This window comes from Verruconis gallopava, assembly GCF_000836295.1.
Source record: "Verruconis gallopava strain CBS 43764 unplaced genomic scaffold supercont1.59, whole genome shotgun sequence".
NCBI classification, from domain to species: domain Eukaryota; kingdom Fungi; phylum Ascomycota; class Dothideomycetes; order Venturiales; family Sympoventuriaceae; genus Verruconis; species Verruconis gallopava.
The window spans coordinates 36,370-59,125 of record NW_015622195.1 but is presented as its reverse complement, the minus strand read 5'-3'; the positions used below and the strand labels follow the sequence as shown (position 1 = coordinate 59,125).

General features: G+C 46.7%; 5 protein-coding genes across 6 annotated transcripts in view; 3 read left to right on the top strand and 2 right to left on the bottom strand.

Annotated features, from left to right (window-relative positions):
* Positions 1-608: 608 nt before the first annotated feature.
* Positions 609-1,422, top strand: PV09_09253 (uncharacterized protein; the record flags this gene model as incomplete). Its single annotated transcript, XM_016363283.1, has 2 exons — positions 609-1,178; positions 1,241-1,422. One exon carries the CDS (start codon positions 609-611, stop codon positions 1,143-1,145), a length of 537 nt encoding a protein of 178 aa, XP_016208897.1. The 3' UTR covers positions 1,146-1,178; positions 1,241-1,422.
* Positions 1,423-11,389: 9,967 nt separating this feature from the next.
* On the bottom strand, positions 11,390-11,683 carry PV09_09252 (uncharacterized protein; the record flags this gene model as incomplete). Its single annotated transcript, XM_016363282.1, has 1 exon — positions 11,390-11,683. One exon carries the CDS (start codon positions 11,681-11,683, stop codon positions 11,390-11,392), a length of 294 nt encoding a protein of 97 aa, XP_016208896.1.
* Positions 11,684-12,646: 963 nt separating this feature from the next.
* PV09_09251 (uncharacterized protein) lies at positions 12,647-13,228 on the bottom strand (the record flags this gene model as incomplete). The annotated part of the gene is made up of 2 exons (XM_016363281.1): positions 12,647-12,805; positions 12,857-13,228. 2 exons carry the CDS (start codon positions 13,226-13,228, stop codon positions 12,647-12,649), a joined length of 531 nt encoding a protein of 176 aa, XP_016208895.1.
* A 3,982-nt stretch (positions 13,229-17,210) lies between these two features.
* Positions 17,211-19,459, top strand: PV09_09250. Of its 2 annotated transcripts, XM_016363279.1 has the most exons (5): positions 17,211-17,866; positions 17,951-17,960; positions 18,095-18,272; positions 18,333-18,781; positions 18,885-19,459. In XM_016363279.1, the coding sequence occupies exons 1-5, from the start codon at positions 17,707-17,709 to the stop codon at positions 19,015-19,017; spliced, it is 930 nt and encodes a 309-aa protein (XP_016208893.1). In that variant the 5' UTR covers positions 17,211-17,706; the 3' UTR covers positions 19,018-19,459. The 2 variants fall into 2 exon arrangements, with proteins under 2 accessions (XP_016208893.1, XP_016208894.1); XM_016363280.1 differs by having other exon boundaries at positions 17,951-18,272.
* A 1,160-nt stretch (positions 19,460-20,619) lies between these two features.
* Positions 20,620-22,756, top strand: part of PV09_09249 (uncharacterized protein) — a gene marked incomplete at both ends in the record, with an annotated part of 2,672 nt that continues 535 nt past the window's right edge. The window contains one exon of the mRNA XM_016363278.1: positions 20,620-22,273. Within this exon, the coding sequence (XP_016208892.1) occupies positions 20,620-22,273 (1,654 nt within the window). The remainder of the gene's footprint in view (positions 22,274-22,756) is intronic.

Below are 22,756 nucleotides of genomic sequence, written 5' to 3'. Positions count from 1 at the left end.
CCGGATATAGTATTTGTAGCGTCAAAGCTTGTAAGACATAACACAAGACCAGGGCCAAAGCATCAGAAGGCAGCTGACCAATGTTAGGAATACCTTCCCAGTACCGACTAGCTTCACTAATGTAAGCCACTTCGGAAGGGTTTAGCTTCCTAGAGCAAAGGAACAAGGTATAACCAGAGCTTGTTATGGAAGGAATATAATAAGATAGTTATGTTTATAACTTAGAATAGTATGAGCTTCAAGAGTATGAGAAAATATTCAAACTAACTACTAGGTAAACTAGACAGTTGAATTACGGAGAGCCGTAGTGAAGGCGGGGACAAGACATTCTTATAGATATAAGAAACCTGGTGATCATTCTGATCATGAATGATCAGACTGATCGCAGACTGCATTCCTGATTCGTCCATTCCTCCTGGGCGAATCGCAATCCTTCGCCCACGTAAGCCGATCACCTTGATCATAAATGATCAACATGATCGCTTTTTCACGTGATTCCCATGTTACTCTGTAACATCATTCCCCTCCTTACTAAGCTTGTCCCAAGCTTAGGTTAGTACTTAAATGGTTAGTTCTATAAGGGTCCCCACTTTCTTCCTTTTCCAAAAATGGCTTCCACTCCCTCCTTACGACGTAAACGACCATTTTCTGAGATTGAGAGCCTAGGGGACACCGAGATCCAAGCTTGCTTTGACTGTTTCAAGAACAGCCGTACTTGTGTTGTTATGTCTTCCTCGAAAGGGACTAGGTGTGCAAGCTGTACTCGAAAGGGAATTTCTTGTGTTGGTCAATCTTGGGAATCCTTAGACAAAACAAGAGAGAAGACCAAGTCCGCAATAAACGAAGATTTGAAACGGTTAGAGAAAGTCAGCGCCGAGCTCGCCGAGATACAAAGCCGATTGTCGCGTAATCGAGTACTTTTAGAGTTTGCCGAGAAAAGAGCGAAAGAAAAGGCAATCTGCCTCATGGAAGAGCTTGAACAAGAGGAAGAGGAAGAAAGAGCCCGTAATGGTGGTTTGACAGATGGTGAGCTCCGAGAACTGGCGGATAATCTCGCCGTCTCTACTCAAGCCGTCGGAAACCAAGAGGTCTCGAATGTCTCGGATTCTCACGATGGTATCGCGATAACTCAAGCGGACAGTTGAGGTTTTTGTACGGTTCCCAAGCGTTTTCTTCCGGTGGGTAACCTTTCCACTTTATGAGGTAAAAGTGCTGACATCTTTGGACTCGGTGATCCAAGATCCTCTCAACTTCATATTCTAGCTCAGTGGGGTCTTCCAATTCAGTTTCCCTGTCGAGGGGAGTCTCTGGATCCGCCTTTTCCAATAATGAAACATGAAAGATGGGGTGTATTTTCATGCTCTTAGGTAGCTGTAGCTCGTAATTTACCGGTCCTATAGTCCTCTCAATTTTAAATGGTCCGATTTTCAGAAAGTCAAGTTTACTGCTTTGGCGCTTGGTACGAATATTTCGCCGCTAAAGGTAAACTTTATCCCCCTCCTTAAGGTCTGGTCCCTCAGACCTTTTCTGATTTGCCTGGAGGATCATTCTTTGGTTCAGGAACATAATATCAGATCGTAGTTGAGTATGAAGCGATTGCAGATCTTCTGCAAACAGCGTTACTTCCATAGGTAAGTATACCGACATGTCAACCATTAATCTTGGTTCCTTCCTAAAGTTCGCATAATATAGTGACATTCCTATGGTGCTTTGTTTGGTTGCGTTGTATGCTAGCGCTACTTATGGTAAGAGCTGTACCCAATTATTTTGCTCATCATTGATATATATTCACAGGTATTGTTCCAGTGTTTGGTTTACTCGTTCAGTCTGGCCGTCACTTTGTGGGTGATATGCTGTTGATATTCCCTGGATTATCTGTAATGCTTAGCATAGTTCTTTCCAGAAATAAGACGTGAATATTTTATCCCGGTCAGAAATAATCTTTTTTGGTATGCCAAATCTCCTGTTACGGCGTACTTATCAGTACGGGCAAAGTAACATGGATCATTGCCAAGTAGTGCCAAGCGGCAGTCTCAGTCTTGGCATGTGAGACTTTCTGCACCAGTCTCAGTCTTGGCAGATGAGACTGTATGCATGAGTCTCATCGGGAGCGATTGAGACTTGGTCATGAGGGACAGAAAATAGGTCTATATAAGGAAGGTTAAGCCCAAACCTACGCTCGTTGTAATTCAACTGTCTAGTTTACCTAGTAGTTAGTTTGAATACTTTCTTATACTCTTGAAGCTCATACTACTCTAAGCCATAAATATAACTATCTTATTGCATTCCTTCCACAATAAGCTCCTGTTATACCTTGTTCCTCTGCTCTAGGAAGCTAAACCCTTCCGAAGTGGCTTACATTAGTGAAGCTAGTCGGTATTGGGAAAGTATTCCTAACATCTCCCTACTTCTTTGTTACGAGGTAACACGTGAACAGATTCAAGGTACCGCTGATTGGTGGGAGCGATCATTTTGCTCAATAATGAGCAGAATGAGCGCATCAGCCAATGGTTGGGGATCAAGGTATCACTGATTGGTCGAAGTGATCATTTCGCTCAAGAATGATCAAAATGATCACAGTGAGCCAGGCAACAAGGACACCAAGAATGAGGTCTATATAAACATCCTGTCTCTACCGGTATTACACCTCTTCGTGATTTAACTGTCTAGTTTATCTAGTAGTTAGTTTGAATATTTTCTCATACTCTTGAAGCTCATACTATTCTAAGTCATAAACATAACTATCTTATTGCATTCCTTCCACAATAAGCTCTTATTATACATTGTTCCTGTTACGAAGTAACACGTGATCTATCACATGAATGATCATTTTGATCATTCTTGGGAAAATGATCAAAATGAGCGCATTAACCAATGATTGAGGGTTAGGATATTGCTGATTGGTCAGAGTGATCATTCTGATCATTTCGCCAAGAATGATCAGAATGAGCAAGGCAGTAAGGATATCTGGAAAACGGTCTATATAAACGTCCTGTCCCTACTGATATTTTCATCCCCGTAATTCAACTGTCTAGCGTAGCTAGTAGTTAGTTTGAATACATTCTCATACTCTTGAAGCTCAGACTACTCTAAGTCATAAACATAACTATCTTATTGTATTCCTTCCACAATAAGCTCTTGTTATACATTGTTCCTCTGCTCTAGGAAGCTAAACCCTTCCGAAGTGGCTTACATTAGTAAAGCTAGTCGGTATTGGGAAAGTATTCCTAACAAAAGTTGAATTACCGAATCATTGGATAGGGCAAGGAACAATATCTTATGTCTACTGTCTCTAAGAGAAGTAGCGGAAGTCAACAACAGTCTGGTCCACCAAAAAAGAAGGTTGAGGTTACTTCGAGTACCAGTGCTGCTGGGCCATCGACATTCAGAGCAGCAGTACCCCCACCACCTCCACCACCACCAAGAGATCCGGAAATCTTACCAGACGCTCAATTGTTTGACGACTCTGATTCATCCGACTCAAATTCTGATTCTGGAAGTGAGAACCTCTTTGACGACGATATGGCTCGACCGAAAGTTAATCCACCTGAACCCTTTGAAGGGGAACGATCCAAATACGAAGCTTTCAGGTCTCAGCTCGGGATTTACATTTATTGGAACCAAGACAAACTCGAAACCGAAGAAAAGAAAGTCATGTGCGCGATCTCCTACTTGAGAGGAAATGCATATACTTGGATCCAAAGGCGAGTTGATCAATACATCCTGAAGAAGGGAGACGTCCCGCACGATGTCAAAAGGATCTTCCAGAGCTACTCAGTGTTCATGGGAGAAATGGATCAGTACTTTCAGCGAGTTGATGAGGCTCATCTAGCTGAAAAGAAATTATTGGAACTGCGCCAAAAGTCAGATGCAAGTTCCTATGCGGTCGAATTCGAGAAATGGGCGGCGATTTTGAAATGGAATGATGACGCACTTCGTACCAAGTTTTTCGCAGGACTTAAGCCAGAAGTTAAAGCTCAGTTACGGCTTAGGGAGAAAGAGATATCTACCCTCACCGAACTTATTGAATCAGCGATTAGAATCGATTCCATCCTATTCGAAAACAAGCTCGACAAGCAGGGAAAGACGCCCAGATACCAACCCAATCATGGGAGACCACGACGCTCTACTGATTACTATGGACCGCAGCCTATGGAGATTGATAAGCTCCAGAAAGGCGAACAAGCCCCGAGAAAGCCCAAAAATTTCAAGAAAAACACGGGAAATTGTTTTAAGTGTGGCCAACCAGGACATTTTGCTCGAAACTGCTCGAAACCCAAAAAACAGTCAACCAAGGCTTTAAGAACCGGTGTGCAAGCACAGAAGGTTGCTATGCTCAGGAAAGGCTCTCATAGCACATACCGATGGGGACCAAACCAGAACACAGGACCACGGGATGAGACGGCGATTCAGGGAATTCTGGAACGACACCCTGACGTTCAGACAAACATGGCTCATAAATTCCATCGGGCACTACCAATTAGCCATTGCAAAGTCCAGGACTGTGGATTTTGGGAGCATAGTGAAAATAAGGACCCAGGAGAACCATCATGGGAATACCCTTATGGACCACCAAAGGTTTCATTTACGCAAGTACGGCGAATACTCCAGATAGAGGGTATTAAGGGTAACGATCGCCATGTACATCACGAACACCTCCCAATCAACCTTTGCACAGCTTGGGGTTGTCAATGCCCAAGACACCGCGTACCTTTGATGCGATGGGGAACCATTAACGAGGGCAACTTGTCAGTTGATGTCGGATCATCGCCACAAGGAAACCAAAGTACAATCGGAAATCTTGACCCTGAGGAGAATGAGATGATGGAGAGTGTCTATAAATGCATCATGAAACTCATCCATATGACAGATGATTCAACAAGAAGGGCTATTATATGGGTTTTGCCTAAGGACCCGTATCGAATTGGATTTCAGATGAGCGCAGATCCAGATTCTGAAGATCCACAGAAGTTATATCGACTGAACCTACAAATAACAAAAGAGATGTCCAACCCGGAAGGAAGTTCCGAGGAATGGGAGTCAGGCGAGGAAACGCTTGATGACGGTGAAAGCGAGCACCCTTACTTCTCGGGAAACGAGGAGGTCGACTATTAAGGGGCGTAATAGTCGATCCTTGGAAGGAACCTCAAAGCCTCAGTAAGTTAGGGGAAAGCAAGCTGATGGTAGAAGTTGAAATCGCAGGCAATTCTACCATGGCCATGATTGACTCAGGAGCTACGGCAGACTTCTTGAGCAGTCGGTATGCTAGGGAGTGGGGTTTACCTTTGGATAAGAAAAAGGACCCATATCCACTTATCACTGCTGACGGAACCCCGATTGCTTCAGACCAAGGCATGGTCGAGTATGAGACAACCGTCGACATGACAATGTTAGGCAAAAAGGTTAGAAGGACGTTTGACGTCACTAATATAGGGGATTCGGATATCATCCTCGGATTGTCATGGCTCCAGGACGAGAGACCGCACATCGACTGGTCAACCTTAACTGTGTCTCTGGTTAAGGATCGATGTCCTGCCCAGGCCAGAAAGCGCACTGGAGGGCAGACGAAAAAGCTCATGCGGCAGAGTACACAAGACGTAGAGGCGGTAGCTGTTTGTCAGCTCCAAGGGGAGCAGAAGACAGCGTTCCAAATTCCTTCGGAGTATAGGGAATTTGCGGAACTTTTTGAGAAGGAGGCTCCAGAAGAAGCCTTGCCACCGCACCAGCCGTTCGATCACGAAATAGTGCTAAAAGAGGGATCCCAACTAAAGAGGTTTGGTATCTACCCACTCAGGGCAGACCAAAGAGAAGCACTAGATAAGTACTTGGACGAAAACCTAAAACGAGGTTTTATCGAAGAGTCCAAGTCTCCCGCGAGATATCCGGTATTCTATGTACCTAAACCTGACGGCGGACTACGACTTTGTGTGGATTACAGACACCTGAACAGTATCACGGTGAAGAATGGCATGACGCTGCCGTTAATCCAGGAGTTACGAGACCGACTCCAAGGAGCTCGATGGTTCACGAAGTTTGATATACCGGAAGCATTCCATCGAATTCGGATTAAGCAGGGCGATGAGTACAAGACAGCGTTTGGCACTCATCGAGGGCACTATCAGTACAGGGTGATGCCATTTGGGCTCACGAATGCCCCAGCTACCATGCAAGCATACATGAACCATGTGTTGCGGGAACATTTGGACAAGTATGTTGAGGTCTATATGGACGATATTTTGGTATACTCCCGGACGCTTGAAGAACACGTCGAACACGTCCGAAAGGTCTTGAAAGCGCTAAAGAAACATAATTTGCGGCTTAAACCATCCAAATGCGAGTTCCATAAACAGAGAATCGAGTTTATTGGACTGATTATATCTGAAAAGGGATTGGAAGTAAATCCAGAAAAGGTCGAAAGAGTTAAAGAATGGCCTGAACCGCGAACTGTTAAGCAAGTTCAAGCATTTTTAGGATTTACGAATTATTATCGACAGTTTATCCCTGGATATTCAAGGATTGCAGTACCACTTACTGAACTCACCAAGAAAAGGGAGAACGCTGGCGTCACTTCCCAGGAGTTTCAGTGGACCGAAGACGCTCAAAAGGCCTTTGACGAGCTTAAGAAATTGGTCACGACTACGCCGGTACTACAATTGTTCGACGAGAAAAAGCCGATAAGAGTTGAAACAGATGCTTCCAAATATGCTCTCGGAGCGGTCCTAAGTCAACAGGACGAAGATGGGCTATGGAGACCAGTAGCCTATCACTCAAGAAAATTTACAGATGCGGAAACTAGATATTCCACATCGGATCAAGAGCTGCTAGCAATCGTTGACGCGCTCAAACACTGGCGACATTACTTAGAAGGCAGAAAAGATACATTCTTAGTCTTGTCAGATCACCAGAATCTCCGAAACTTCACCACTACCAAAGTGTTGAATGGACGACAGCTAAGATGGTCATACGAACTATCGTCATTCAACTTTGAGATCAAACATCGGAGTGGGAAACTTAATGCTAACGCGGATGCATTAAGTAGAAGAACCGACTATGACCGAGGAATGGAGGTTAAACATGCTCTGTTGCGGCAAGAAGGAGACTCGATGATACACCAAGTGGCGTCTCTGATTAAAATCAACATACCCGAGATTCAGAGAATTCGAACCGAACAATCAAAAAGGGACTTCATCAAACAACATATGGACTACGATGACAAACTACAAGTCTATATGCATGAAGGGAAAATCATATTACCTCCGAATCTTGAGAGAGAATGGACGCTTAAGTATCATGAGCCACCACTGCAAGGACATGCTAAAGCAGAAGAAGTCTTGGAAAGATTACGACGAAACTATTACTTTCCCAAAATGCGACAAAAGGTCTTTACTTGGATTAGGGCTTGCCATTTGTGCAAGAAGGCCAAGTATGAACGACATAAACCTTATGGATTGCTTCAACCAAACAAAGCACCGGAAAAATCCTGGCAGGAAGTATCGATAGACTTCATCGGACCTTTACCACCTTCTAAGGACAAGAATAATGTGGAATATGAAAACATTATGGTTGCTGTTGATCGGTTGACAAAATATGCAATATTTGTTCCGATTCCTCGGCAATTCACTGCTTCTTACTTAGCGAAAGTCTTCTTGAAAGAAGTAGGGAGATTTGGCATACCTGAGAAAATTATCTCTGATCGAGATAAAATATTCACATCTCATTTCTGGAAAGAATTATGCCAAGTGTTACAGATAACTCAGGGAATGTCAACAGCATATCATCCACAAAGCGACGGCCAGACAGAACGAGTAAACCAAATATTGGAACAATATTTGCGAATATATGTCAACGACGAACAAAACAATTGGGTACAACTTTTACCACAGGCAGCGCTAGCATATAATGCAACCAAGCAGAGTACCATAGGAATATCACCGTATTACGCGAATTTTGGAAAGGAACCAAGATTAATGGTTGACACGTCGGCACACCTACCTACGGAAGCAACGCTGTTTGCAGAAGAACTGCAATCGCTTCATACTCAACTACGATCTGATATTATGTTCCTGAATAAAGAATGATCCTCCAGGCTAATCAAAAAAGGTCTGAGGGACCAGACCTTAAGGAGGGGGATAAAGTTTATCTTTGGCGACGAAATATTCGCACCAAGCGCCAAAGTAGTAAACTTGATTTTCTGAAAATTGGACCATTCAAGATCAAAAGAATCATAGGACCAGTGAATTATGAACTGCAACTACCCAAGAGCATGAAGATATACCCTATCTTTCATGTGTCATTACTGGAAAAAGCGGATCCGAACACTCCTCTTGACAAAGAAACTGAGTTGGAAGACCCTACCGAACAGGAATATGAAGTTGAGAAAATCTTAGACCACCGAGTCAGAAGACGACAACACTTCTACCTCATAAAATGGGAAGGTTACCCACCGGAAGAAAACACTTGGGAACCGTATAAAAACCTTAACTGTCCCCTTGAGCTACAACGCTTTCACGAGATGAATCCATCTCATGCGAAGCCATCTGGACTATTGACTCATTGAGTTGCTGGAAAGAAACCAGATTGTCACCTAACTCTCGGAGTTCACCGTCCGTTAGACCACCATTGCGGGCTCTTTCTTCCTCCTCCTCTTGCTCAAGCTCTTCCATGAGACAGATTGCCTTTTCTTTGGCTCTTTTCTCGGCGAAATCAAGAAGCGCTCGATTACGAGACAAGCGACTCTGTGTCTGGGATAGGCGACGCTGTAGTTCAGCCATCTCGACGCTGATTTTCTCTAGCTGTTTCAGATCCTCACTTATGGCTGATTTGGTTTTTTCTCTCGTTTTATCCAGAGATTCCCAGGACGGACCCACGCAGGAGATTCCTTTGCGAGTACAACTGGCGCATCTAGTTCCTTTTGAGGAAGACATAACAACACACGCGAGGTTATTCCTGAGACAATCAAAACAAGCTTGAGTCGTTGGACTACCTAAGCTTTCGATTTCTGAAAATAAGCGTTTGCGACGGGAAGAGGGAAAGGAAGCCATTTTTGGAAGAAAAGTGGATCCTTATTAACCCTTGAAGTATTGAAGCTTGGGATAAGCTTACTAAGGAGGGGAATGATGTTACGAAGTAACAAGTCACGTGAGAGAAGTGATCAGTCTGATCATGGAATGATCAGGATGATCAGCTTGCATTAGCCAGAGAGTGCTATTGGTTTGCTGAGAACAAGCGAATAGGATTTGCAGAAGTGATCATCTTGATCATGGGATGATCAGAGTGATCGTTCATTTTCCAGGTCTATAAAGGAAGGAGGAATTCCCTTGCTTGAAGGCTGTGATTTAACTGTCTAGCATAGCTAGTAGTTAGTTTGAATATATTCTCATACTCTTGAAGCTCAGACTACTCTAAGTCATAAACATAACTATCTTATTGTATTCCTTCCACAATAAGCTCTTGTTATACATTGTTCCTCTGCTCTAGGAAGCTAAACCCTTCCGAAGTGGCTTACATTAGTAAAGCTAGTCGGTATTGGGAAAGTATTCCTAACACTATCTTAGCTGTCGTACATTTAACACTTTAGTGGTGGTGAAGTTTCGGAGATTCTGGTGATCTGACAAGACTAAGAACGTATTCTTTATGCCTTCTAAATAATGTTGCCAGTGCTTAAGCACGTCAATGATTGCTAGCAATTCCTGATCTGATATGGAGTATCTAGTTTCCGTATCTGTAAACTTTCTTAAGTGATAGGCTACTGGTCGCCATAGCCCATCTTCGTCCTGTTGACTTAGGACCGCTCCTAGAGCATATTTGGAAGCATCTGTCTTAACTCTTATCGGCTTTTTCTCATCGAACAATTATAGTACCGGCATAGTTATAACTAGTTTTTTAAGCTCATCAAAGGCCTTTTGAGCATCCTCGGTCCACTGAAACTCCTGGGAAGTGATGCCAGCGTTTTCCCTTTTCTTGGTGAGTTCAGTAAGTGGTACCGCAATCCTTGAATATCCAGGGATAAACTGTCAATAATAATTTATAAATCCTAAGAATGCTTGAACTTACTTAACGGTTCGTGGTTCAGGCCATTCCTTAACTCTTTCGACTTTATCTGGGTTTACTTCTAATCCCTTTTCCGATATGATTAGTCCAATAAACTCGATTCTCTGTTTATGGAACTCGCATTTGGATGGTTTAAGCCATAAGTTATGTTTCTTTAGCGCTTTTAAGACCTTTCGGACGTGTTCGACGTGTTCTTCAAACGTCCGGGAGTATACCAAAATATCGTCTATATAGACTTCTACATACTTGTCCAAGTGTTCCCGCAACACATGGTTCATGTATGCTTGCATGGTAGCTGGAGCATTGGTGAGCCCAAATGGCATCACTCTGTACTGATAATGCCCTTGATGAGTGCTAAACGCTGTCTTGTACTTATCGCCCTGCTTAATCCGAATTCGATGGAATGCTTCCGGTATGTCAAACTTCGTGAACCATCGAGCTCCTTGGAGTCAGTCTCGTAACTCCTGGATTAACGGCAGCGTCATGCTATTCTTCACCGTGATACTATTTAGGTGTCTATAATCCATATAAAGTCGTAGTCCGCCATCGGGTTTAGGTATATAGAATACCGGATATCTTGTGGGAGACTTGGACTCTTCGATAAACCCTCGTTTTAGGTTTTCATCCAAGTACTTATCTAGTGCCTCTCTTTGGTCTGCCCTGAGTGGGTAGATGCCAAACCTTTTCAGTTGGGATCCCTCTTTTAGCACTATTTCGTGGTCGAACGGCTGGTGCGGTGGTAAGGCTTCTTCTGGAGCCTCCTTCTCGAAAAGTTCCGCAAATTCCTTATACTCCGGAGGAATTTGGAACGTTGTTTTCTGCTCCCCTTAGAGCTGATAAACAGCTACCGCCTCTATATCTTGTATACTCTGCCGCATGAGCTTTTTCGTCTGCCCTCCAGTGCGCTTCCTGGCCTGGGCAGGACATCGATCCTTAACTAGAGACACAGTTAAGGTTGACCAGTCGATGTGCGGTCTTTCGTCCTGGAGCCATGACAATCCGAGGATGATATCCGAATCCCCAATGTTGGTAATGTCAAACGTTCTTCTAGATTCTTTGCCTAATATTGTCATGTCGACGGTTGTCTCATACTCAACCATGCCTTGATCGGAAGCGATCGGGGTTCCGTCAGCAGTGATAAGTGGATATGGGTCCTTTTTCTTATACAAAGGTAGACCCCACTCCTTCGCATATCGACTGCTCAAGAAGTCTGCTGTAGCTCCTGAGTCAATCATGGCCATGGTAGAATTGTCTGCGATTTCAACTTCTACCATCAGCTTGCTTTCCCCTAACTTGCTGAGGCTTCGAGGTTCCTTCCGAAAGTCAACTATTACGCCCCTTAATAGTCGACCTCCTCGTTTCCCGAAAAGCAAGGGTGTTCGCTTTCACCGTCATCAAGCGTTTCTTCACCTGACTCCCATTCCTCGGAACTTCCATTATCCGAGTTGGACATTCCTTTTGTTATTTGTAGGTTTATTCGATACTTCTTCCGTGGATCATCAGAGTCTGGATCTGCACTCATCTGAAATCCAATTCGGTATGGGTCCTTAGGCAAAACCCATGTAATCGCCCTTCTTGTCGAGTCATCCGTCATATAGATGAGTTTCATGATGCACATGAAGATATTTTCCATTATTTCATTTTCTTCAGGATTAAGGTTTCCAATTGTACCTTGAATTTCTTGAGGTAGTGGTCCAATGTTGACCGATATATCGCCCTTATTAATGGTTCCCTATTTCATCAATGGCATACGGTGTCTTGGATATTGATAACCCTAAGCCGTGCAGTGGTTGACTGGAAGATGTTTATGGTGCACGTGACGATCGTTACTCTTAATACCCTTAATCTGGAGTATTCGTCGTACTTGTGTGAAAGAAACCTCGGGTGGTCCGTAAGGGTATTCCCATGATGATTCTCCTGGGTCCCTATTTTCGCTATGCTCCCAGAATCCGCAATCCTGGACCTTACAATGGCTAATTGGCAATGCCCAATGGAATTTATAAGCTATATTCGTCTGAGCATCAGGGTGTCGTTCCAAGATTCCCTGAATCGCTGTTTCATCCCGTGGTCCCGTATTTTGATTTGGTCCCCCTCGGTAGGTACTGCGAGAGCCTTTCTTAAGCATAGCAATCTTTTGTGCTTGCGCACCGGTTCCCAAACTCTTAACTGATTGCTTCTTAGTCTTCGAGCAACTTCGGGCAAAGTGTCCTGGTTGGCCACATTTAAAGCAATTTCCCGTATTTTTCTTGAAATTCTTGGGCCTCCTCGGGGCTTGATCACCTTTCTGGAGCTTGTCTATCTCCATAGGCTGCGGTCCATAGTAATCGGTAGAGCGTCGTGGTCTTCCGTGATTGGGTTAGTACCTGGCTGTCTTTCCCTGCTTATCAAGCTTGTTCTCAAATAGGATGGAATCGACCCTAATCGCTGATTCAATAAGCTCGGTGAGAGTGGATATCTCTTTTTCCCTAAGTCGCAACTGAGCTTTAACTTCTGGCTTAAGTCCTGCAAAGAACTTGGTGCGGAGTGCATCGTCGTTCCATTTCAAAATTGCTGCCCATTTCTCAAATTCGACCGCATAGGAACTTGCATCTGACTTTTAACGTAGTTCCAATAACTTCTTTTCGGCTAGATGAGCCTCGTCAACTCGCTGAAAGTACTGGTCCATTTCTCCCGTGAATACCGAGTAGCTCTGGAAAATTCTTTTGATATCGTGCGGAACATCTCCCTTCTTCAAGATATATTGATCAACTCGCCTCTAGATCCAGATATATGCATTTCCTCTTAAGTAGGAAATCATATATATAACTTTCTTCTCTTCGGTTTCGAGCTTATCCTGGTTCCAATAGATGTAAATTCCAAGCTGAGACCTGAAGGCCTCGTATTTGGATCGTTCCCCTTCAAAAGGTTCAGGTGGATTGACCTTAGGTCGAGCCATATCGTCGTCAAACAGATCTTCGCTTCCAGAGTCGGAGTTCAAATCGGATGAATCGGAGTCGTCAGACAATTGGACGTCTGGTAGAACCTCCGGATCTCTTGATGGTGGTGGAGGTGGTAGTGGTACTGCTGTTCTGAATGTCGATGGTCCAGCAGCACTTGTCTTTGAAGTAACCTCAGCCTTTTTCTTTGGTGGACCAGACTGTTGTTGACTTCCGCTACTTCTCTTAGAGACAGTAGACATAAGATATTGTTCCTTGCCCTATCCAATAACTTGGTAATTCAACTTTTGTTAGGAATACCTTCCCAGTACCGACTAGCTTCACTAATGTAAGCCACTTCGGAAGGGTTTAGCTTCCTAGAGCAAAGGAACAAGGCATAACCAGAGCTTGTTATGGAAGGAATATAATAAGATAGTTATGTTTATGACTTAGAATAGTATGAGCTTCAAGAGTATGAGAAAATATTCAAACTAACTACTAGGTAAACTAGACAGTTGAATTACGGAGAGCCGTAGTGAAGGCGGGGACAAGACATTCTTATAGATATAAGAAACCTGGCGATCATTCTGATCATGAATGATCAGACTGATCACAGACTGCATTCCTGATTCGTCCATTCCTCCTGGGCGAATCGCAATCCTTCGCCCACGCAAGCCGATCACCTTGATCATAAATGATCAACATGATCGCTTTTTCACGTGATTCCCATGTTACTCTGTAACAACCAAGTACTACACTACCTCAAGAACTCCAGAGATATGGCGCTTATGTTCGATAGCTACTAAGCCAATAATAGGTGGATTATCGCAAGCGATGCATCATTCGCAGATAATACCGATCGCAAAAGCTCGCAAGGATGGATGATATTACTATATAGAGGATCAATTACATGGAGTGCAACCAAGCAACCAACAGTGACCACCACAACCACCGAAGCCGAGCTACGCGCTATCTCAGAAACAGCAAGAGAGGCTATGTGCCTGGCAAGAATCTTGAAGCAGTTGGATCAGGAAATAGAAAGGCCACTTACTATCCAATGTGATAACTTCTAAACAGTGCGGTTGCTTCAACAGGAAAATGCAGTCCTTAATACCCGACCGATCTATTGGCCATCTTACCAAGATATGAAGATAAATATAAAGATAATAAGCTAGATGGATACTTGATATATAAGGATCTGAATAGTTATACCTATTCAGATCGGGGGTGTGTCAGTAGAGTGGACTCTGAATGAGGCTAGCGTATTGCCTATTCAGGATCCGTGACTACCGGATAGCAGAGGTGGCCAGGGGGGGTATGAGAGAACACCTGGCAGGATAGCTTGAGATCAATCAGTCCAATCAGACATCGACGATACATCGAGCACACTGACAGCCTTCTCTCCCCTTAGTTCGCCGTAGTTAAGCTATCTAGTTTATCTAGTTTATTAGCTTTAATCTACTCCCTTCTATTAAAGCGTAATTTAACTAAGCTATAAATGCTGTTACTTATATATCTTTCCTCTTTCTATATATGACATCAGTACTTCCCTCTGTTGCTCTAGGAAGCTTATCCTTTCTGAAGTGGCTTACGTTGATTAGTCTTGACGGATTAGGATTAGACTTCTAACATTCCCGTCTTCGCTCTCCGTCGCCTCCCCAGAGCCGGTGGTGGAGATTGAAGTCCTCTATCACCGCCTGTTCTTCTGCGCTGTGCTCCCTACGAATTCTCTATATGACTTATAGGGTGCGTCCTTTATCCGTCTACGATTTGTGGTGGATTACGTATCTCATCAATGCGGGCGGTTCAATTCGACCGCCATTGTGATTTGTTGGACATGCCAAACAGCCTCGTGCGTCGCGTGGTCTCAAAACTTCAGGCAGTAGGATGCCAGTTGCGTGCCAATAAGAAGGCATGGGATAATAAACTCCATTGTAGTTATATAGCTAGCCTCCTTTTTATCATCATATAGCAAGTAGTAGGTCTGTTACGCTACGAGGGATCATTTTCAGGCGGCCGCATACGCGGGGTTGAACTTGCACCCATGCTCCCTCAAAGATTCACGTGATATAGCTGCTGTTAAAAACCAAGACGGCGTCTTCCAACCATCAACCAAGGTATTATCTAAGGATCTGAAAGTGCGCGATCGCAAGTAACCGACTCGAGCCAGGATTGGATCGATGAGTTAAGGCGTCAGTACCTTTTTACAACCGTCGCTGTGAATAAGGCCATGCATCGGAGCTCAAGTGGCTGGACCCAGAGAATGTGCTCAACTCTGCCATCCACTACAGTTTTTACAAAAGCACAATCATCCTTCCAACCATGAATCTTCCTATTCTAACGGAACTAAACCTTTCAACAGAATAGCATGCATCGCAGACCCGCCTTGCTGCTGTCATAGATGTCAATCACATTCCCAGTCCAGAAGGCGAGGATGTCGGCATACTTGTTGGGCATTGACTGGATAAGTCACACGTAGTCTAGCTCCATCCGGGAAGGCACGACGGTGTGGTGGGTCACCTGTCGCGTGACCACGCGGCCGTGTGTAATGGCCAGGAGTAATTTCCGGCTCATCTACGCTGATAAGATGATCAGGATGAGCCGCTGGGACGCGCACCAATCACGGCGGGCTTTGGCTTGTCACCGCCCACGGCACAAGTCGTGTGGCGAGTCTCCTCCGTTCCTGCCTTGCAACGCGCCGCGCGCTGCAGACGGATGGGCTTCCTGTCTTCGAGGCCAGTCCGAGCACGCAGACGCTGGGATTTCGTATCTGGTCAAGTCGACGACGAAGACGCGCACCACGGAACGACTTTTGTGGGAAGAGGAGCGACACGGGGGCGAATCCCCTTTTTGTTTTATTTTTTCGTGGAAATTGGCGAACCAAGCTTTTTGTTTCAGCCGCTGCCAAGATGGATGCTTGACTTTCAAAGTCCGCACTCAAGCCTGGCATGGCTTTGCCCACCACTGGAAGACGTGTGCTCTTTGGTGGCAACAGAGTGGTTCCGTGCCCAAAGCGTGGCCCCAGCCATGAATCATGTAGCGAACCTTTGCACTCGCTTCTTGACGTCCAGCTATGTTGATTACGGCATCCACAGTGCGTGTGGACGGAGCGCATCGAACTGTGTGACAGATCTTCGGCAACAGCAGCAGCACCCTGCCTGAGCTGTCGTAAAAAACATGATCACGCACTTTGGTGACGCTGGCTGACCGCCTGGTGGGCGTTTTTCATTCCTGCCCCACAGGCCGGTTGCGGGCATCAGAAGCATACCGTCAGCGGAGCACCTCGCTGTGGGGGTGAAGGGGCATTGGCGACGACGACGACAATGATGTTGTGCACCCGCACCATGAAGCATTGGTGTGTTTAGGTCCGTTGCGTAAGCCTGCGAGGGTGCTGCGACGCCTGCGAACTCGACATCGCAATGACAGGAGCAACGAGCTTGCGACGACGGATCCATGTCGCCCATCTTGGGGTGGTTTTTGACGACGTCGGACCATTGAACTTCCATCTCAGCAGGGCGAGACAGCGCTGCCACCGTAGAGCGAACTGCCCATCCACTGTGCGGAGCGCTGTGGTACAGAGCTCCTCTGGCGAGGTGCAGTGTCCAGTGCCCCCTTGAACAGTGTGCTCGATCTTACCGCGCGGACGGGCCCCGTCGATTCGCTTCGCAGGAGGGCATTTTATGATGATACCGGCTCTCTGTCGCGGGGACGGCAATCCAGGTTGCCCACTGTTTTTGCCTGTTCGGGCTGCAGAACCGCCAGCTAGCGCCAAGCATACGTCAGCTCTCCGCGTGGTGTTCTGGTTCGCCAAAATTAGCACCAAGCGATGGCAAACACAAAAAAAAAACGAAACAAGGCTTATCCAGCGTCAGGCATCCGCACGCCTGCACCGCTCTCTGGCCGCCGTGCTCGCGACAAGATGGAGGTTGCCGGCGCGACGCACGCTGTCCCGCGCGACGGGCAAAGACGCATCGCGGCGCTGGGAGAGAGACATCCGGCTTGGTGACGACGGCGACGAGCATTGGGCGAGCACACGAGCACCTCCCAGATTGCATTTAGCCACTGCCAAGATGATGCGGCCAAGAGCGACGGGCTGCTGTCAATCCCTGCGTGCATATCGCAGGAGGACGCGCCCTTTTCGCCCTGGGCTCTGCGGACGAGCACGACAGACTGGTGTTGCGTCGCTCCATGCGCCTTTTGCTTCGCTCCGAACTCATACATACGTACCACCATGTCTCGCCGTCTCCACTTGTGCGTGCCTTTTCCTATCTCGCGTCCCTGCTTTTCGTCCTGCCTTCTTTTCCTGCTTCGTTTCGCTGCCGATCGTAGCGATATCGAGCAACGGAGGCGTGCACACGACACTTTGCCCCCATAAGCAGCGGCACGCGACCTCCCAGCCCGTCTCGCCTGCTCTGTACCCAAGTTAATCATATCGCATCGCTCCGCCCGTGAACAAATCAGCCGCCCCCAAACCAGGTTTTTGGCCTTGCGCTCCATCTGCTGCCAGCCGCCCCATCTATCTTCTTCCCAACTATCTGAGATCGAGGCCTCTCTTTCTTTAAAAGACAAAGTCCCCCCCCAACATCTTCCTTGTACGGGCTTTTCCTTTGCAGCGCACAGCTGCCCGTACAGTTGGAAGCGAATACGAGAGCACGTCTCCACGGTTCGATCCGATATCTTATCAGTCTTGCTCCGCCCGTCCCATCTCCACATTGCGTCCGGCTGTGGTCGTGAGTCCATCATGAGACTTTTGCGATGGGCAACAGCGTTGGTAGCGACAACATGCATCCCTCTCGTCGTCGCTGCACCGACGCTGGAGTCCCGGAAACAAGGCAGCGACGAGTACACGAAGCGAAAAAATAATCAGATGCGAGACGCAGGCTCGACGACTAAATACTTCCGTACGTTTTTGGCGTGCCATGCCTTCATTTGAATTGTTTCGATTGTGGTCGTAGTGAATGATTTTTAACTAACGCGCTCGCTAGACGAACCTGGGTAAGAACCCCCTCTTCTTCTGCTACGTCGTCATGGACGGCCGTCTGCACAATGCGTTCATTGCGTTGGCGCTCGCAGAAATCTGTATTCTGCCCAGCCGTAACAGGGCTCCTGCTAACCGTCGACGGGCGCAGAACCGACGACATCCTTGGGCATTATGATGCACGCTATTTCAAAGGTGTGGTCGACTACGACGTCCGGACGGACACGCTGCACCACCTCATCCGTTCGTACCTGCTGTTCTTCCAGGAAAAAGGACTGGAGACCTGGATAGCTCACGGCACTCTTCTAGGCTGGTGGTGGAACGGACAGGTCAGTTCTTCACTGCTGTGTTCAGTGGTCGACAGGTCGGGCTAAACATGCGTGCCGCAGATCCTGCCTTGGGATTGGGACATCGACACTCAGGTTTCTGGCGAAACACTCGCCTACATGGCAGCGAATCTGAATCGCACAACCTATCATTACACCTCTTCGAGCTCTTCTCCGGATGGAGAAGAGAAAGTCCAGCGCGAATACCTCCTGGACGTGAACCCCTGGTCTTGGCAGCGCGTCCACGGCGATGGCATGAACATCATCGACGCACGATGGATCGACATTCGTAACGGTCTGTATATCGACATCACAGGTCTGTCCGAGATTCACCCGGACACGAACCCGGGTGTATGGGAGTGCAAGAACCACCACAAGTACCGCACCAAGGACCTGTATCCGATGCGAGAGAGCATTTACGAGGGCGTACCCGCTAAGATCCCTTATGCGTACGATAAGATCCTGCTCGAGGAATATCGAGAGAAGGCCCTCGTCTTAACCGAGTACGAAGGGTGAGTGTTTTCATCTCGGGACTGGCTGCATGCGGCTTGCGACTTGCGCCGTCTCGCGAACGCAATTCTTGAAGCACGGCCTGCTGACATGAAGTGGAAACAGACACCAGTGGAACGAGCAGGAACGCTTGTGGGTCAAGAAACCGAAACCTGGAAAAGGAAACCTTGCATCTCGCGAGCCGGTCAACAACCCCAAGAAACGATCTTGGATGGCTGGGCTGTTGAACGGCGCATAGTCTTCGCTTACATACACACACACACTCTCTCTCTCTCTTTCATTGGGATCTTTTACACGTAACGTTTTTCATCCTGTCATACACGTTACGCTGCATTTTAGCGGGGGCGTAGGAGCATAGTCTAGCATCGGGGACGGCGTTCTTTTTTTGCGATGCATGGGGACAAGACTTCCCTACTCGCGGCGTCTTGGGTAACATTGACACACGGATCCGGCGCGTGAAATTGCGGGGAAAATTCATGTTTGATAGACTGGGCTTGCATCTACAGCGAGCAAGCGTGGGCTGTATTTAAATGGGCGGCATCCCCTGTGAAGGGACAGGCGCGAATAGAGGAGATGACGACGTCGCGTAATACTTGTACATAGATTAAGGGTTGCGAGGTCTCGCGCGGGCAACACGATGTCTGAATCATGCAGTAAGAAGCAAACATACTCTCTTCGCGACTGATCATGTTCCATCCCAAGCCGGTGATGTCTTGAGGCGCGACAAGGTTACAAACCTGGCTGCGCCGATCTGTCTCGTTGCCTTTTCTGCATATCATCCAGCCATTGCAATTCAAAAGCACGCCCTGGCCTTACCGACAGAGCCCTGCTCTCCATCTAAGCGGGTGTGGTCATCTCCTACCTCGCGGCCGAAACTCATGTCCTGGGTCGCTGAAGCGAGGAACGGGGGCGACTGCACTGTACCGAAAAAAAAAGGGCAAAAAAGCGCGCGTTTGTCGTTTGCGCACACGTCCGCGTCGTGCCAACTCCTGCCGTCCTGATGTAATCTCGATCAGCCGGCCGAGTCTTTGGTCCCGCTTTCTTCTGCGTATCCCAATGCGTTTGTGGACGCTAGCTTGCTTGAAGTATCAATCAGGATGAGGTCTTTGCGTTTTGGCATTTGCGCCTTTTGGAAAAAAAATTTTTTTTTTTTTCAGATGTGCCGACCCCTTTGTCGGAAGAGGACGAGTAGAGCTTTTTGGATTCGAGGCGCAGCTTGGCCGGGCTCCCGATCTATAGAACTATCTTATCTGCAAAACGGGAACCGAAGACCGGTTCTCTTCGCTGACAGATTGTGAACGATGTGCAAACACCTTCTTCGCGTTTGCTGGGTAGATTGATTCGTAGAGTGTGCAGAGCAGAAAGGATCATCAAGTACGCAGGCCACCACTGGAACGACCAGCATCGCTGCATGTCAATAGAGGTGGACTCCGAATAAGGCTAGCGTATTGCCTATTCAAGATCCGTGACTACCGGTGTGTGTGAACACCTGGCAGGATAGCTTGAGATCAATCAATTCAATCAGACATCGACGATACGTTGAGCACACTGACACGTGCGAGATGTAAAACACCACCCCGGCAAGATGAAAATTTCACCGCCGTGCGCCCGTAGTTCTAGGGCCGGTCCAGTTCAGCCTGATCGGCACTGCCTCAACACCGCCCCCACACCGCCCCAACACCGCCCCCACACCGCCCCAATACCGCTCCCCATACAGCTCTTCCCTGCGCGCACTTATGTAGCCCAGAGCTGGTCCGCTCCAGATCCTTACTTGAAAGTTCGCACTGCTCTACTTTGCTCACCTTTCGTTCTGAAGCCGTTACAGTACTGTGCCGAAGCCATGAGACTACTTTACTTTGACACGTCCGGAACCCTGAAATCCAAAGTATTTAGTAGCGAAATACCGGATTATGCCATTCTGTCCCATACATGGGATCCCAATGGCCACGATGTTGAATTCACTTATGAAGACCTTATGAAGAATACTGGCAGAGATAAGGCTGGCTTTAAGAAGATCATGTTTTGTGGTCAGCAAGCAGCCCACGACAATTTAGATTACTTCTGGGTTGACACGTGCTGCATTAATCAATGGAATCTCAGCGAGCGGTCAAAGGAGATTAATTCCATGTTTCGCTACTACCAGAGGGCAGTTAAATGCTACGCACTCCTGTCGGATGTCACAGATCCCTCTGCTACAGATCCTAACGTGGAGCCAAATACGTGGAAAACCTCATTCCGGAAGAGCAGGTGGTTTAGACGAGGATGGACTCTCCAAGAGCTAATTGCTCCGGCATCAGTAGAGTTCTTTTCTCTGAGTCACCAATTACTAGGAAACAAAGCTGATCTAGAGCAAGTCATTCATGAAGTTACTAAGATTCCAGTTGATGCTTTACGTGGGCGTCCACTGAAAGAATTTAGCGTAGATGAGCGAATTGCATGGGCCAGCAACCGCGAAACGACAGAAGAAGAAGACAGTGCTTATTGCCTTCTTGGAATAGTTGAAGTCAGAATGACTTTGATGTATGGAGAAGGAAAAGCAGAGGCTTTAAGGAGACTGCGACTGCAAATTGAATCAACAGAATCGACTCCATTTATTGTGCCATTTAGCCGAAACAGCCAGTTCACTGGTCGCGAATCCGAACTCACCACACTCCAAAAGACTCTTTTTGTTGAGGGCCAGACAACAAGAATTGCAATCACAGGAATAGGTGGAATTGGAAAAACCCAGTTAGCACTTGAAATGGCCTACAGAACGAGACAAGCTTACAAAGACTGCTCAGTACTATGGGTGCCGGCCACCGATATCGAGAGCGTGCAGCAGGGGTATGCGCAGCTTGCTCAGCGACTACAAATTCCCGGATGGGACGATGAGAAGCTGGACGTGAAGAAACTGGTGAAAATTTATCTAAGCAGAGAGAGCGTAGGACGGTGGCTTCTTATATTTGACAACGCGAGTGATGACAGCATGTGGACCACTGGAGCGGCCGGAGCTGGCAGGTTGATTGACAACCTGCCAGCCTCTAAAAAAGGATGCATTGTCTTTACAACGCGCAACGAGAAAACAGCCAAGACGTTAGCACAGGAGAATGTGGTGAAGATGCCGGAGATCGACGCGGGAATAGCCTGGATGATGCTTAACAAATACTTGTCCAACCGGGATTTGACCAATGAGCAGCAGGAAGCCAATCTATTGTTGAAAGAGCTTACATACTTCCCCCTGGCTATTGTATTGGTGTCAGTTTATATTAGCATCAATAATTTAACCATAAAAGAGTATCGGATGCTCTTACGGTTACAAGATGAAAAGACAGTTGAATTCATCAGTCAAGAGCTTAAGGACGAATGGCAGGCTCATGATGGAAAGCACCCTTTGGTTGCGCCTTGGCTCATCTCATTTGAACAAATCCGCAAGCAGAACGAGTTGGCGGCTGAATATTTGTCTTTTATGGCTTGCATAGACCATAGAGATATTCCACTCTTTCTGCTACCCAGGGGTCAGTCGTTCGAAGCCGAGAAAGATGCTGTTAAAATGCTCTCCAATTATTCAATGATCATCAGACGGCCAGCTGAATCAGCACTAGACATACATCAACTTATAAATTTGGCAACATTAAACTGGCTTCGAAAAGAAAACTCGCTAAGCCAGTGGAGTGAGATATCTATAATCCAACTTAATAATAAGTTTCCAGACCATAACCACTGGAATCGAAGCAAATGGAGAAGAATTTTGCCACATGCTACTTGTGTGCTGAATGTTGGACTTATTGATGAAGACAATAGTACTAAGTTAAGCCTTATATGGAAATGTGCTGCGAGCCTAGACGCCGATGGAGAATGGAAAAGGTCCGGAGAGCTGTATGCGCAAATCAAGGACACAAGTTTGAGGGTGCTAGGCGAGGAGCATCCTTCCACGCTGACGAGCATGGCCAACCTGGCGTCGACGTACAGGAATCAAGGGCGGTGGAAGGAGGCCGAAG

Bases quoted from the DNA above. Each gene is read 5' to 3' on its own strand.
- PV09_09250 (XM_016363279.1), top strand. From the start codon at position 17,707: ATGAGACTTTTGCGATGGGCAACAGCGTTGGTAGCGACAACATGCATC. The intron at 18,273-18,332 runs GTCAGTTCTTCA...TGCGTGCCGCAG, and splicing joins GCTGGTGGTGGAACGGACAG to ATCCTGCCTTGGGATTGGGA. The intron at 18,782-18,884 runs GTGAGTGTTTTC...AAGTGGAAACAG, and splicing joins GTCTTAACCGAGTACGAAGG to ACACCAGTGGAACGAGCAGG.